The sequence below is a fragment of the Saccharomycopsis crataegensis genome (assembly GCF_037102585.1).
Source record: "Saccharomycopsis crataegensis DNA, jcf7180000000084, whole genome shotgun sequence".
NCBI classification, from domain to species: Eukaryota; Fungi; Ascomycota; class Saccharomycetes; order Ascoideales; family Saccharomycopsidaceae; genus Saccharomycopsis; species Saccharomycopsis crataegensis.
This window is the reverse complement of record NW_027043829.1, coordinates 4,034,906-4,050,218: the sequence shown is the minus strand read 5'-3', so window position 1 is coordinate 4,050,218 and position 15,313 is coordinate 4,034,906. Positions and strand designations below refer to the sequence as shown.

The 15,313-nt window shown below is 37.8% G+C and overlaps 6 protein-coding genes across 6 annotated transcripts; 2 read left to right on the top strand and 4 right to left on the bottom strand. All coding sequences in view use genetic code 12, as the record gives it.

Annotated features, from left to right (window-relative positions):
- Positions 1 to 360: 360 nt before the first annotated feature.
- Positions 361 to 1,974, top strand: DASC09_047070 (histidine phosphatase family protein; the record flags this gene model as incomplete). Its single annotated transcript, XM_064998306.1, has 1 exon — positions 361 to 1,974. The coding sequence occupies one exon, from the start codon at positions 361 to 363 to the stop codon at positions 1,972 to 1,974; it is 1,614 nt and encodes a 537-aa protein (XP_064854378.1).
- A 458-nt stretch (positions 1,975 to 2,432) lies between these two features.
- CCT5 (chaperonin-containing T-complex subunit CCT5) lies at positions 2,433 to 4,142 on the bottom strand (the record flags this gene model as incomplete). Its single annotated transcript, XM_064998305.1, has 1 exon — positions 2,433 to 4,142. One exon carries the CDS (start codon positions 4,140 to 4,142, stop codon positions 2,433 to 2,435), a length of 1,710 nt encoding a protein of 569 aa, XP_064854377.1.
- Positions 4,143 to 4,514: 372 nt separating this feature from the next.
- MDH1 (malate dehydrogenase MDH1) lies at positions 4,515 to 5,522 on the bottom strand (the record flags this gene model as incomplete). Its single annotated transcript, XM_064998304.1, has 1 exon — positions 4,515 to 5,522. One exon carries the CDS (start codon positions 5,520 to 5,522, stop codon positions 4,515 to 4,517), a length of 1,008 nt encoding a protein of 335 aa, XP_064854376.1.
- Positions 5,523 to 6,871: 1,349 nt separating this feature from the next.
- DASC09_047040 (leucine-rich repeat domain-containing protein) lies at positions 6,872 to 9,319 on the top strand (the record flags this gene model as incomplete). Its single annotated transcript, XM_064998303.1, has 1 exon — positions 6,872 to 9,319. One exon carries the CDS (start codon positions 6,872 to 6,874, stop codon positions 9,317 to 9,319), a length of 2,448 nt encoding a protein of 815 aa, XP_064854375.1.
- A 209-nt stretch (positions 9,320 to 9,528) lies between these two features.
- DASC09_047030 (uncharacterized protein) lies at positions 9,529 to 10,560 on the bottom strand (the record flags this gene model as incomplete). The annotated part of the gene is made up of 1 exon (XM_064998302.1): positions 9,529 to 10,560. The coding sequence occupies one exon, from the start codon at positions 10,558 to 10,560 to the stop codon at positions 9,529 to 9,531; it is 1,032 nt and encodes a 343-aa protein (XP_064854374.1).
- Positions 10,561 to 10,951: 391 nt separating this feature from the next.
- Positions 10,952 to 13,693, bottom strand: DASC09_047020 (uncharacterized protein; the record flags this gene model as incomplete). The annotated part of the gene is made up of 1 exon (XM_064998301.1): positions 10,952 to 13,693. The coding sequence occupies one exon, from the start codon at positions 13,691 to 13,693 to the stop codon at positions 10,952 to 10,954; it is 2,742 nt and encodes a 913-aa protein (XP_064854373.1).
- Between the last annotated feature and the right edge of the window lie 1,620 nt (positions 13,694 to 15,313).

Sequence of the window (15,313 nt, the reverse complement as noted above, 5' to 3'; positions counted from 1 at the left end):
ATTGGTTTTCCTGGTGTTAGGATGAGTTGAGTGTAATGACGACCTAAAAGCATCATGCGGCAGTATTTAGTTTCATTCCAGAGCCGGATATTTCAGAGTAGATTTCTTCTCTGGGAGTTTACCCAGCATTAATTAACGCAATACTGGCATGCTGGTGCCCGATAGTGCGCCTGTCAATTTCAAGGAGCTCCCACAAGGCCTTCAGGAAATGTGCATTAGCTCAACACGGCTGCGCTATGCGCCTTTGAACATGCCTCCGACAAATTGGAAAGATATATAAGCAATGAGGATTCTCAATTGCCAAGCAGGTATAATTTCTGGATACTTGTTCTCACACGACAAAATTCTTTTCTTGGCGCTATGACAGTCTCGAACCTTTTATCTTATGCACTTCTAGCTTTGGTGGCTTCTTCCCAGCCAATTCTCATCAAAAGAGACGATGAGTTCCCTACTTCTATTGGCTATTTGGGTACTTTTACCACTGGTTCTGCTCCTTTCCTTGCTCAAACCGATGACGCTGCTGCTGTTACCGGTACTCCAACCTCTAGTTATACTATGCCTCAACCTTTGGAGACAAATATCCAAGGCTCCGACTCTAGTGCAGGGGACAAGAACATCTTCGAGTTGATGGGGACTTATTCCCCTTACCACGTCCCAAGTCTGCCTTGGGATAATGTCTACGACTATGCTTTACCAAATCAATGTAGAATCGTTCAGGCTCACTCATTATCAAGACATGGCTCAAGATATGATACCAGTGAATCCAAATTACCAGCCTGGATTAAAGCTAACCCAGGATTCACAGCTTCCGGCGACTTAGAATTTTTGAACACCTGGAGTTTGAATAATGGTCTCGCTGAACTTGGCACCTATGGTAATCAGCAGTTATTTGATCAAGGTGTCAACATGTTTTTCAGATACGGGGCTCTTCTCAACTACACCAGCAACCCAGATTACAAAAAGGTTGTTGCCAGGGCTACATCTTTAGAAAGAGTCACTCTGTCTGCTGAATATTTCTTGAATGGGTTCTTTGGTTTGAATTGGCAAAATTTTGCTGACTTGGAAGTTCAAATTCAACAAACTGGCTTCAACAGCACGTTGTACCCAGACTCAATTTGTCCTGCTAAAACTATTTCTGAAGCAGATGATATCTCAAGCAGTTTCGAGCATACCTATTTGCATTCTACTAAAAAGAATCTTAACAACCTTGTCAGTGGCGCACAATTGAGTAACAAAGAGGTTTTTTCCATGCAAAGATTATGTACCTTTGAAACCAATACTTTGGGATACTCCAAATTCTGCAATTTGTTCACTCAAGAAGACTGGCAAAATTGGGAGGTGTTGAAAGCCTACAAGTATTACTATGAAAATGGTTATGGTAATCCAACTTCTAAGGCTAGAGGTATCGGTTGGATTGATGAGTTCGCCAGTAGATTAACTGGTAAACCATTTAATACATCAAAATTGACATCTCAAAATTTGACCTTCGATTCTGATTCCTCGTACTTCCCTGTTGACCAAAACCTTTATTTGGATTTCTCCCATGATACCGTTATTGTTAACATCTTAACAGCGTTAGATTTGGACATTTTCAAAGTCAATTATCAAGTCGATAAGAAACAAGGAACAATCCAATCTGATAACGATAATTGGAGAGTCTCTGATATTGTACCATTCGCCGGACATTTGGTGTTTGAAGTCATTGAATGTGACGAACCAGTTCCAAGCGATAGATCTGCAGAAAGCCAACAAGGACAAACTATCAAATATGTGCATGCTTTATTAAACGACAGAACTTTACCGTTAGATCAAAGATCAATTTCTCTGTGTGCAGAAAGAGCTGACGGTTGGTGTGAATTTAACACTTTTGTGAGTTACTTGGAATCGTTACACGATGAAGCAATGTTTGACTATTCTTGTTATGGTAGCTATAGCTCTGATCCTGTGACTAATGGGGTTCCTAGCACCTCTTAATGAAGCTTCTGGTTGGCGCTGGTGCTATTGGAAATTTCTTATATGCCTTAATTTCAATTCTTTTAGCTTTTTTTAAAAAAAAAATCTTTTAATTTCAATTCTCTTATTCTACTTTTTTGCCCTCAGCTTCGTCTCTTTAAATCATTCATCTTCTTTACTATCACAGTATTGTAATATCGATGCTGCATCGCCTAAAATAAAATTGAGGAGCAATAGAATGCAAAAGTTCTGGCACTTTGATAAATAGACCATCATTCTATTTTTTCTTCCTTTTTTTATTCATCTCGAGAGATAGCAAAATCTATATTCGTTAAGTATTACCATATTGATTCATAAAAATATGCATTCATATATTCAATCTAAGCTTGGGAAAAATCCCCCAAACAAAATTAAAAGACAAGTACAAAGAGCAAAGGTATAACATAGATATAGATATAGATATATAAATATACAATGCATTAGTATGAGTCCTTGCCGCTTATAATAACATCATTAATCTTCAAGATCATTCTACTCAACTGAGTAGCCAACAAAACCTGCTGCTTCTTACTAATCAATGGATCAATCACAAACAATTCCTTCATGTCGTTACTGCCTTTACCCAAACAATCAACACCCAAATGAGTATTTTGTTCTTTAATGTGGCGACTCTTCAATTCTGTAAGAGCTTCAATACTGTTCAACCCAGAGTTTTCAGCAAGGGTCATTGGAATGGCGTCTAAGGCATCAGCAAATGCCTTGAACGCATATTGGTCAATACCTTTACGCTTATCACTTTCTTCCTGAACAGCAATCGACATGGCAATTTCTGCAGCACCACCACCGTAAATGACACGGTTGTCCTTGATGAGGTTTCTCACAACACAAATGGCATCATGAACAGCACGAATAGATTCATCAACAATCATCTTGTTTGAACCTCTTATGAAGATGGTAGCAGCCTTGACGTTATCACACTTTTCAATTACAAGCATTTTGTCTTTAGTAGTTCCAAATTCAATTTCACGGACAAGACCTGCATGACCCAACTTAGAACTGGCCAAGTCTTCAAAACGAGGAACAATACGACCATTGGTAGCAATGGCGATCAATTCGATTTCCGGACCACCAACCCAACGCACTGCAGGCAAATCATTTTGAAGCAATAAGTGATTAGCTTCGTCGTCAAATCCCCATTGACAAATAACCATGTTAGCCCCAGATTCTTTCAAGTGTTCAATCATTTCGATAAATTTATCTTGTTCGTATTTTTGTAATACCTTGAATTCTTCAACATCACTAATTTCAAGCTTGTGTTTTGTCTTTGGCTTTGGAGGTTCAAATGGACAAGTTAAGATAGCTATTTTAGCGTCTTCAACCTGCTTTGGCATCTGAGGATGAGAAAATTCTTTATCAATTATAACACCACGGATCAATTTAGAGTCATCAAGAGATCCACCAACTTTACCTTCAACTTTGATCAATTCAAAATCAACATCTTTTCTTTCCAAATCAGCCACTGATAACACTGCATCAACTGCCATTTGGGCAAATTGGTTGTGAAATTTACTAACAATTTTAGAGCCTAAAGAAGTCTTTGACGCCTTGAACAATTCTTCACCATCTTCCACATCACCATTGAAATCAGCATTGCTAGTAGTAGCATTACTGGATTTAACAAAGCTGGATGGAATTTTCACCTCATCTGCAATTTTGTCAAGTTGGGCGATTGCCACTTTACAAGCTTCATCAAACCCGTGTGCAACCTTAATTGGATGGATCCCCTTATCAATCAATTCCAAAGCTTGGTCAAGTAAGGCACTGGCCAACACAACTACACCAGTGGTACCATCCCCAATTTCATCATCTTGGGATTTAGATAATTCCACCAATAATTTGGCAATTTGGTTATCGATTTGCATTTGTGAAAGAATAGTGGCCCCATCGTTGGTAATAGTAATATCTCCATCTGGAGAAACAAGAATTTTGTCAAGCCCACGAGGCCCAAGAGAGGTCTTTATGATGGAAGCAACGGATCTGGCGGCAATAATATGAGATTTTGTGGCCTCAATACCATGGCTTCGTTGTTTTTTACCTTGATCACGGACAATAATGAATGGTCTACCCATTTCATCTTGAGCAACAATAGCATTGGACATATCCAATGACTGTGGATTAAGAGCAGCCATTTCTTATTTGTGTTGCGAATGGATTTGAAATAACAGAACTGCTAATGAAAGGGTATCGCAGGAACTTCTTCCAGTTCATTTGGTGCAATCTTCAAGTTTTGGTATATTTACTCTCTGTGGAAAAAAAAAAATTCGAGAACTTGCATTACCCGTTTTTCTGTGTTATTATGCATAGCCAAGCAAGCATCATTAGGTGTAATACCATTACACTGGGTCTTTTGCAATTTTGTTATTACTTTGAACGATACTGACCTCAATTTTCAACACTTACAGTATATTGAATATTATCTTTAAATCATCTTAAAATTCATAAACTCAATTAGCACGTATAGTTTTAAACTAAAAAAGATTCATTGGAGGTGGTTAAACTACTTATTTGGAAGTTTGTTCAACGAAATTAACACCCTTTTCAATGTTCTTCTTCAAGGTTTCCTTGGCAGTGGCAATCAATTGGTCTTCCAAGTCAGAAGTTTCACCAATTGCGTGGTATTCCTTAACACCTTCTGGGCCCAAAGTAATTGGGGTAGAGAAGAATTTAACACCTTCCTTGGCAAAGACTGGGTTTTCGACATATGAGTTTTCGACAACATCAGCTTCGCCAGCCAAACCGTTAAGAACGGAACCGGCAAATCTAGCACCAGCTTGAGCCATGGACAAGGTAGCAGAACCAGCACCATTCTTGGCCTTGACAACTTCGTCACCACCAAATTGAATTCTGTTAATCAAAGCATCCAATTTGTCCTTTGGCAAACCCTTGTGGGTGGTTTGAGAGATCAATGGGACAATGGTAACACCAGAGTGACCACCGACAACAGAAACCTTTTCTTGGGTTGGGTTGGTATTAGCAACTTCAGAGATGAATCTAGAAGCTCTGAGGATATCCAAAGTAGTCACACCGAACAACTTCTTTGGGTCGTAGGCACCCTTCTTAGCCAAAGTTTCAGCAACAATTGGGACAGTAGAGTTGACTGGGTTAGAAATGATACAGAGGGCAGCCTTTGGACAGTAATCACCAGCAGCGGAAGCCAAGTCTCTAACAATAGAGGCGTTGGTGTTGAACAAGTCATCTCTGGACATACCTGGCTTTCTTGGGACACCAGCTGGGATGATGACAACATCAGCACCAGACAAGGCTTGCTTCAAACCTTCTTCTTCTGGACCGTAACCCTTGACGGTGGAGTTGGTTGGAACATGGGAGACATCAGCAGCAACACCTGGGGCACCACGGAGATCATAAAGAGCCAAGTCAGTGACCTTGTTGTTGAGCTTCATGAGCAAGGACAATGGTTGACCAATACCACCAGCAGCACCGAGGACGGCGACCTTGTAGTTAGAAGCAGCGGTAGAGGAGAAAGCACGACGGGCGACTCTGTTGAACATTATTGAATATGAAATTGATTGAGGAGAAAGGATGGATTATCTTTAGTCACTCCAAAAACTTTTCAGGTCAAAAAAAATCGAAAAGGTCAAAACTGAAAATATTTATGTAAAGTCCATCGATCACCACGGAAAAGGCATGACACTCCGGTTAGTCCCACCCACGGCGCGCGCTCTCATTGGCTGTTGGCACCCAGCAGGTCAGCAAATCCCGACGGCGCCACGCTCGGAGAGGCCATCCTGCAACTCCAGGTTGTTGTAACGTGGGACAAACTTTGGGTATATCGGGCCCTTCCCGATGATAATCAATAATGACAGCAAATAGTGCCTCTTACTACTTCCTTAATTTGCTATTTTTTTTGGGTTCCCGGCAAATTTTGACGTGGTTATCTTTGGATATAAACTGGATCCGTTTGATTGGTGTAATCATTTTGATCTTGCCGATATTGCCTCAACATGCATGAACTCGATTCGCTGGCATACAAATACAAATTATGAATTACTTTTAATTAACTATTGTGGTCTATGATGGGCCAAAGTTACCGAATTTCCGAAGTATCCCAAATGATTGCATTCCTTCGAAGCTAGGAAATTATTCAGTGGTAGATAATATTGTTATTCATAACATTCTTTTATCAATCATTTTTATAGATCTACAAAAACAATTGACAGGCCACTAAAATGGAATAATAGAAGTGATTGATTCGTTATTCCAAGAGCAATATTTTTGTAAATGTTTGAATAATTTTTCAGTAAATAGAAAGAAGACGTGTTTTTTTCTAGAATATATCAATGCTTCATAGTGTCCATCATTGATAATATTCTCTGGCATCGATTAAACCGCGCTGTTAATTGAAGAATTTTGTCAAGCCAATTAAAATTTGCATTGTCTAGATGTTGAGCATTGTTGCGTATTAGCATATTACTGCCACCACACAACATTAATTATGTATTTGCGACGGCCACATTCTTGTAACAAATACAAACTCTACTCATATTTCGCATCCTAATTCACACATACCTCCAACGTATTGTCCAGCTCTTTCTTTTCTTTTTTTTTTTTTTTTTAGTGGTTTGCTTTTCTTTTTCCGGAGCAATGATCCGATCAATTTTATCATCAAAGAGGTGCTTATCATAAATATATACCAGTTTTATGGGTGGGTATACTTACATATATGTAAGGGTGTAAATATACAATTATACAAATTATAAGGTGTTACACCCCATTACGCGTCCCAATATTAATAACAAAAAATAAAGCGCGCGGCAGCAGCAATAGTGGTGGCTCTATTCGCATTCATCCCCTTTCCTAAGAAGACGCTTGAATAGCACAGGCTGGATTCATCTCAAAGATGTCATCACCTTCCCAAAGGGAATTTCTTTCCCCAAAATCCACAAAGAAGAGGCCTCCTAATAGTGCGGAGCTGCTGCCTGCTCGAGCCAATCCCCAAAAGAAGAGAAAAGACACAGCTTTGGGAACTGGAGGCGCAACTCATTATCCACATAATAGCAATATCACAAGAGTTCTAACATCCAATCCACAATTTGGATTGCCACAAAGACAAGATTATCTATTCTACAACAGAAAGAAACTGAAAATATATCACGTTAGTTCCAACTTGAACTCATCCGACCCCTTGGGGATTCCATCATTCCAATCTTCAGAGACCAATAGCGTGATTGATGAGCCTCTAATCAGTTCAATAAATAGGACAAAGATAGCGTCTTTTAACAATGATTTCCCTAGTTATAATGCAAATACTCTTTCAAAGACATTGCTTCAAAGAAGGAAAAACAATAAGTCTGACGTCCAAGGAATGAATGACGAGTATCATTCTGATCTACTATTAACCGCCGGGCCAAATATTGGGTACATCGACAGCAATGATGTATTTCAGGACAGTAGTGATGTTGGATATAATATCAATGATACTACAGATAATCCGACCAGTGAATTTGAATTGAATCATGAAATTATTGAAGATGATAATGACGAAGATGAAAGTGGATCAGAGAATTTTCTTGATGATTATATCAGAAACGAAAACAATGGGATGTCTCAACTAAATAACCCTTTTGACGAAGATGATACACTTATATCTGAAAACCAGGAAATGGAGGAAACGTTGGACGTTGGGCTGAATAATAACGCTGACACCACCATCGAGGATCTTGACAAGACTCCGATTTTCAAGCGAAGATCATCACTAACGAGTCGTTCATTAAGTTTGATTTCGAAAACTCCATTTTGGAGAACTCCTGAGCGTTCTAAAAATAGTAGATTGGCAGTTCGAGAAGATAATCATGAGCCAAGCTTCAAACTTGACCCATTCGGCCGAGTTACCTCATCATTTGAATCATCATTCTGTCAAAGAGGTAGTAGTTCAGATGATATGAAAACTGAGGAAGATAAGTTTTATTGGAATAGTGATCTAACACCTCCAGATAGCGATGTTAATGAAAAGAAAAGAAGGGGTGATCTAAAAGATTCAATAGCTGTCAAAAAAGTCAGGAATAAATCAAAATTAAAATCCAATTCATTTACTCATTTTAAAGTGAGAACCGCCCAAGATCCTGATGCAAACACCAGTAAATTTGAGTCTGTTAATGCAAGAAGTGGTTCGCTTAATAGATTGAAATCAAGATCTTTTACTAGAACGAACTCTACAACCGAACAAGGTAATCTCAGGTTTGCCAAAAATACAATTAACGCTGCTATTGATGATGCCACACCAGTTGTGCAACTTGAAAAACTCGAATTGCAATTTATACCAGATGAAATTGAAGACCTTAATAAGTTGATATGTGTTAATCCTTTGTCTTCAGAAATCTACCAGCCATTGCTTGAAGTGTACCTTTCAAACAACGTGCTCCAAGAAATCAATCCCAGACTATTTGATTTGAGGAATTTGAGTGTCTTAAGTTTAAGAAATAACAAGATTCGTAATATTCCAGGGAAAGTTCGTGACTTAGGATCAAGCCTAAAATATTTGCAAATTAGTGGGAACAAAATACTGTGGTTGCCTAGTGAAATTATCCAGTTGGAAAACCTTCAAACTCTTAGTGTTAGACCTAATCCGAAGTTATTGGAATTCTCTGAGTATGTCCAACTGAATAAGGTATTAAAGGTAATTTATGGCTCTGATCTTACTTTAAAAAGATCTCCTGGGTTTGGAAATTCCAAGATCGCAGTGAAAAAGTTTATTGGAGAATTAAAGCTTAATCCAAACTCTATAAGGGGAATGGGTTTAAGTACATCAATTTCAGATTTCTCGCAATTTCTTTGTTCACTAGAAGAAAACTCCAGCATCATTAAACTCCCAAAACTTTCAACATTTTGTTTGAAAAAATTTGAAAACTATTATTTATCAATGACTGAGATCAAAAACTGGTATAAGGCTTTAAGCAAGAGACATAAGCATATGCTTGAATCAACTTTGAAGGGGCTTGTCAATGAAAAACGTTGCTACTCATGTCATCACATATTAGTATACGATGATGACGAAAAGACTTCCTTGACGACGCAGAGTAGTGCTATTGGCTCAATCCTAGAATACTATGATATATGTGATATCAAACTTGTGCCAGTATTGAAAGAGTTTTGTTGCTTAAATTGTGTCAAAAAGTACTTGAAGCTGGAAGTGTTGAATGATGTAGTACTAAATGATCAGCGTGGGTACCATACCGATGGATGGGTGAATGAAAACATGGATCAACTCATTGAGAAGTCACCGCCAGATATAAGCGTGCCTAATTCCAGCGAAGTGAGTACTGAGCTACAATTTAATGCTGAATTTTAGGGTTAAAAGACCTCCTAGACTTCGAATACAAGTAATACAAAGCACAAAATATATACATTCCTATAAGGAGTTATCATAATCACAAACGCTAAATAACAAGAAAAGGAAGAAAGTATTTTTTTTTTATTTCTTTTTTTTCTTTTTGGATTGATGGTTTTGAAATACATATTAGAACTTGGTACATCTGAACAACTTATACAGCTATGAGCTTAATAGGAAGCAATAGTTCCATCCAAGTGATAATCAGCCTGCTGGATTATGTCTTCCCAGAATGTCACGTCAGAGAAATCAGCTTTCCAGCCAATCTTTCGTGACAAATCAGCTTTCGAGAAGCAATTGGTACCCCACATATATGGAGCAAAATGGACACTACAAAGTTTTTCCACTTGGCTTGGCTCCAATTCCGCTACACCCTCTTGAGAGATCTTGTTTCGATCAAGTAAAGTTCTCTCAACAGCCTTGGAAACATCTTTCCAGTAATGATAACCATTTTCAGCAAAAAAGTAACCCTTTGTACCTGTTGGTAATTCCTTATCATCTTCAAGCATTTTGATCAACACTAAAATGAATAATTTTCCCAAATCGCGCACATGTACATGAGACCAAATGTAATTACCATTGTAAACAGAGAATGCTTGATCGTTAGCTAAAGAATATTTGATCAACCATGGAACCTGGCACGAGATTCTATGGAACCAACCATGATTGAACCCATAGACTGTTGAAGCACAAATGATTGCTGTCTTGACATACTTGGGGTTGGATTTCTCAATACTCAAAACGAGTTTCTCAACTCGACGATGCGGTTGCTCATCCGGCAATTGATTAAGCTTTTCGTTATCGGTCAAATCATTGTAAGGCACACCACTGAATTTCTTAACTGTGTCCGGACCAAGACCGTCATTGAGGACACAGGTACCCGAAGTGTGAATAATATAGAATGGTTTAGTTTTGACTTTTGCAACTTTGGCAAGAACTTCAATGCTTTCTTCATCATCAACATCAGCGGCAGTGATGACAATATCAGCCTCCTGGAACTTTTGTTCTAAAACATTAGCTGATTTGAGGTCTCCCAAGACGACTGAGATCCTGTTGCCGGTAGCAGTTTGAAGCTTTTTCGCTTTTTCCTCGGATCTCAAGAGACAAGAAATTGAGAATTCAGGAAATTCTTGGAGTAATTGGTAAAGTATTTCACCGCCAATAAAACCACTTGCGCCGAGAATAAAAATATTTTTTGACATAGTTTAAAATTATCTTTGGTTAGAATAAATGATCAATTTGGTGAAATGAAAAAGAGAAACCGAGCAAGATTATTTGATTGCGGTTTGCGCAAACTAAATATTCCATGAGAGCAGCCTTGGAGGGGTGGGGTAAGTTTAGGTGTAAACAAAACAAAGCTGCATTGCTGTTTGAATATATAAAAATACATTATTTACTCGTTGTTCTAATGGAAATTATTCAGTCGTGATCAGGTGTATGGTGTTACAGATATCGTTGAATTTATGGGGGATTTTTATTTGATTTGGTGCTTACAAGTATTTCTTTTTTTTTTTTTCTAAATCAAACTTTTGCGTTTGTCTCTCACCTATATTATACACCCATATTATAGAGACTGTACTCAATATTAGATGGTTAACTCACTTTCGCAGTTGGTGTAGAAGTCAAAACAGAACTTTGACCGCCGGGTCTGTGGGGAGTTACTGTGGAATCATTCTTTATGGAGGTAAGCATTTCTTCACTTGCAGAGAGCCCATCGCTGACATGCCTTGGATTAGAGTAGTAATAATTGTTGGTGATATAGTAGGTGTTACTTTTGCCATGAGTGATATTGCCATCATCACCTGAATTTACTAGATCCGCTGGTTGAAATGGGGGACTATTATAGTTGATCAGCTCCCCAGACTTAATAGGGCTAACATCAGGCTTTCTATTCGTTGGTCCGTCAGAATTCAACGTAGAATTATTAATTTTGTCCTTTCCAATAGGACCTTCTTCTCCTTGCAGGACTTTTTGTTCACTAAATGACGATAGTAAGGTATCATTTGTGCCGCTACTGTCTTCTGGTGATAATTTTGTGGCACCTGGAGCCATTTCTGAGTGCTCTTTTTCATTCAGTAGATCTTTAATGTATGTGATTCCAGCAGTTGATCCATGACGATCAAGGTTAATATGATAGCCCTCATGAGGACTTTTGATAGCACCAGGAGTCTCAACAACTGGTGACTGGATAGAAGATGATTCAGAGTCCATAGAATCAGTGTCACTAATCAAATCAAAACCTCGGGCGGTACCAGGACGACGTGAAATATCGGATGGGGCAGAAATTCTTTTGACATTTGGTTTACTTCCAGGAGCTATTAACTTGGAGGAAGTATTAGCAAGTTCCATTTCCAATATATTCAACACATCACTCGTCTTAGAATGGAGTTTCAAATTTTCTGCAACATTTTGTAAAACTTCGAGATAATATTTGAGTTTGATCAGACTGTCATCCGCGGCTTGTTTGCCAAATTTCAAAAGATAATAATGTTTGATGATCTCTATCACAACATTAAGTTTGATGTTAATCATCTCCACGGAATCATTTTCAACTTTATAAAAATCAAAATTCTTAGGATCACCTTCATAAACCGCATGCATATTATGATGATTCCTCTCAAGTATCTCCAAATATTTATCTGAGAATTCAGGAACAGCCCATTTAGTGTTCTTTAAAGATACATAATATAGCTTAGAAACCTTTTTGATAATCTTCCTCGTAGTATCAACTATATCTTCTTTTTCGCGTTTACTAAACTTCGAAGAATACATAACCACATTTCCAAGACATACCATATCCTGAAGCTGGGTGGTTTGAAAATCTTTCATCTGCTCTTTCTGACCTCTTAAAGTATTATTCTCTTCCTTATCCAATGTTTGATTTAGTGTTTTCTTTGGGGGAACAATAGACTCTATCTTAGCACTACTAGTAGTAATCAATGACACAAGTAATGGTTTCAATCCAGTTTCTTCATCAGTATAGCTCGAATAGCTACTGATACGAGCTAAAACCCCAAATTCATGAATATCAGTTGGAGAAGTGATAATATCAAAAGATTTGAAACGAGAATCTTTGATATAAAAGAGACCAATTAGTTGGTCATTATCTGCCATTTGAATAATAGCTTTCTTCTGAATTGGGTTTATTATTCGAAGATCAGGAATTGAAAGCGTTGGAAACACAGGTTCGCTAACCGGAATCAAAAGGCAAGTGATGGTTGGACGTTTTGGTTTTGATTTATGTAACTTAGCAGATCTTTGAGGAGCAAGAGCAGAAGCTGTTGAATATTGAGCAGATGTAGGCCCCAGTAAGTATTTTTGAGCATTCAGCCCAAAATAAGGGAGTTGAAGTTTGGGATGACGGGAAACCGCTGCTGCTGACGGGTAATTATGACCTTTATTATTGCCAATAGATGATAAGTGTGACTTTTTAACATCATTATCGTATTTTAAAAGCTTTGGCTTTGTCTTATCCTTGAGAAACAAGGATGATTTGGTGATCTCATTGTACAATCCATCTTTAACTTCTGCTAATGACATATTATTAAAAGATTGTTCGAGTTGAACGTATTCTTGGCGTTTAGCACTCTTCAATAATTTTTTGACCCTTCTCTTGGGTGAGACACCAGCTATTTCGCGGATAATTCTGTTTCTTTCAAAAGCATTTATGTGGCTCTTTGGTTCATCAGGCATCTCTAATAAATGCCGAACATCTGGATTTTTAAGGGTCTTAGTAGAGTAAAGATGAGCCTTCTTGAGCCCTTCTTCCTGGTCAGAGTCGAATTCGGATTCGGATTCATAGTCGGATTCGGATTCTAATTCATCAGCGTCTTGTGGTTGGTAAGGAGTGATAGCATTGCTTACTGGAGGTGCTGCTAATTGTGTGTAATTTGGTGGGCCCTGGGTTTGATTCATCATTTGATGTTGTGGAAAATTACCGGGGATTACTGTAGCTGAAATAGCATTCATTGAATCGACTTCGCTAATATTCCCAAAAGTTTGAATCCTGACACTGCTAATCTGGGTTCCGTTCTCGTAATTTATGGCTACGACCTTACCCAAAGTTCCGTAAGGGCCTTGTGCCTGATGTGAATCCAAATCCTGGTCCGGATTAAAGATACTGTTAAGTTTTTTTGTCAAGAAATTTATCACCATTGGACTAAACACGCCAATGAAATCGTTTCTTCGGTAACTATCAATTACCAGAGCAAGCTGAGAATCCACAAGCTCAGTGACAGGTAAGTCAACAATGTTGTTGGGACTGAGCTGTTTGGCATAATTAAGGATCTTCACATTGACCGGCACGTTCAGAGAAACATTCATGCTAGTATTCATTGTGCTTGCATCATTATTGGGAGAATTAAGAGGAAAGGATTAATTTCAGGAATCTTTCAATCAACCAAGAGTTGTCAATCTTCTCAAGTACGACATTTCATACAGCGACGAGTGCAAAAGTTAGACGATGGGGAAACATACATATACAGCTCAAGTCAAAACTAAGATACATCCGCTTTTTGTTTTGATCCTTCTCACGTGCCGCTAAGTATAGCTCAGACGGCCCAATTATTTGTTATTAAAAGGGTGCAATTGAGTAAGATAGTGTTGCTGTTATTATTATCAAAATTGAATTAATTTATAGTAAAAAATTTTAAAGATAAATAAATGGGATGAATGAATCCTTTACATAGTAGGATGAAGTAAAAATAGTGTGAGCCCCGTAAGTCGTAAAAGTAATGAAGTGTAAAACAAAAATAGAACCAATATCATGCAATAAAGTATGACAAGACTAAGGTTTTCTGGATAAAACGTTGTTTAATTAATATTCATAAATAAAGACGTTAAGGTGATGCATAACTGATAGTAAGTTTTGAATAGAAGCTAATGGCATGGCATATGGTGGTCCGAAAGAGCAATGGGAAGAAACGTAACACATGGCAGATTGTTGAACCCTAATAGAATTAGAGCAGCGTGCTTACATGCAGTAGCAGACGATAAGAACTAATAAGGATAACAAAGGGTAAAATATTAGGTAGATAACAAAATGTAGTTAAATGTAACAATAATAACAGGTTTAGGTTAGAACTTGAATAAAAACGATCCGCGAGAAACAAAAGATACAAGGTGATTATCTGCTTCATATTTTCTACAGATTGATATTTAATCGAAGAAAATGAATGAATGAGTGAATGAATTGTATATTAACGAGTCGAGAGGTTCTAAATAACATGCAAGCCGGGCATTTTATGCCGGTCTTTCTAATAGGTAAGTAAAATACTATAACTTTTTCACAACCTCACTCTCCTTGCTTTAAGAATTAATCACATCTCCGGTAAAAAACTCAACAATCAAGTTATTAAGGAAAAAAGGTGCAATGTAAAAATATGAGATGAAGTCACTAGTGAATTACCCATCACTAGGAGCTTCATGAACTGAGATGGAGGTCTTTGTTGAGGGGTTTTGGCACTATATCTCAAATACTAAGTATTTTCAATGTAGTGACCATCAGAATTCTGGGGGATAATAAAAATAAAAATAATAAAAATAAAAATAATGAAAATCAATAGAATAATTGAATCCAAGTAAAAAAATAATTCAAATAATCAAATAGACCAAATAATTCAAATAAGTCAAAATAATCAAGTAAACCAAATAAACCAAATAAACCAAATAAACCAAATAAACCAAATAAACCAATGTATAAGGCCGGGTAACAGTATATTTTTGAGAGATTTGGATCAGTTTTAATCTGCATGAAAACAACAAGACTTCGTGGCCAAGCTGGTTAAGGCGTGCGACTGTTAATCGCAAGATCGTGAGTTCGATCCTCACCGAGGTCGGTGTCTTCAACTATTAACCTTATTATTGACTTCGTGGCCAAGTTGGTTAAGGCGTGCGACTGTTAATCGCAAGATCGTGAGTTCAATCCTCACCGAGGTCGAAAACCTCTGTTCTTAG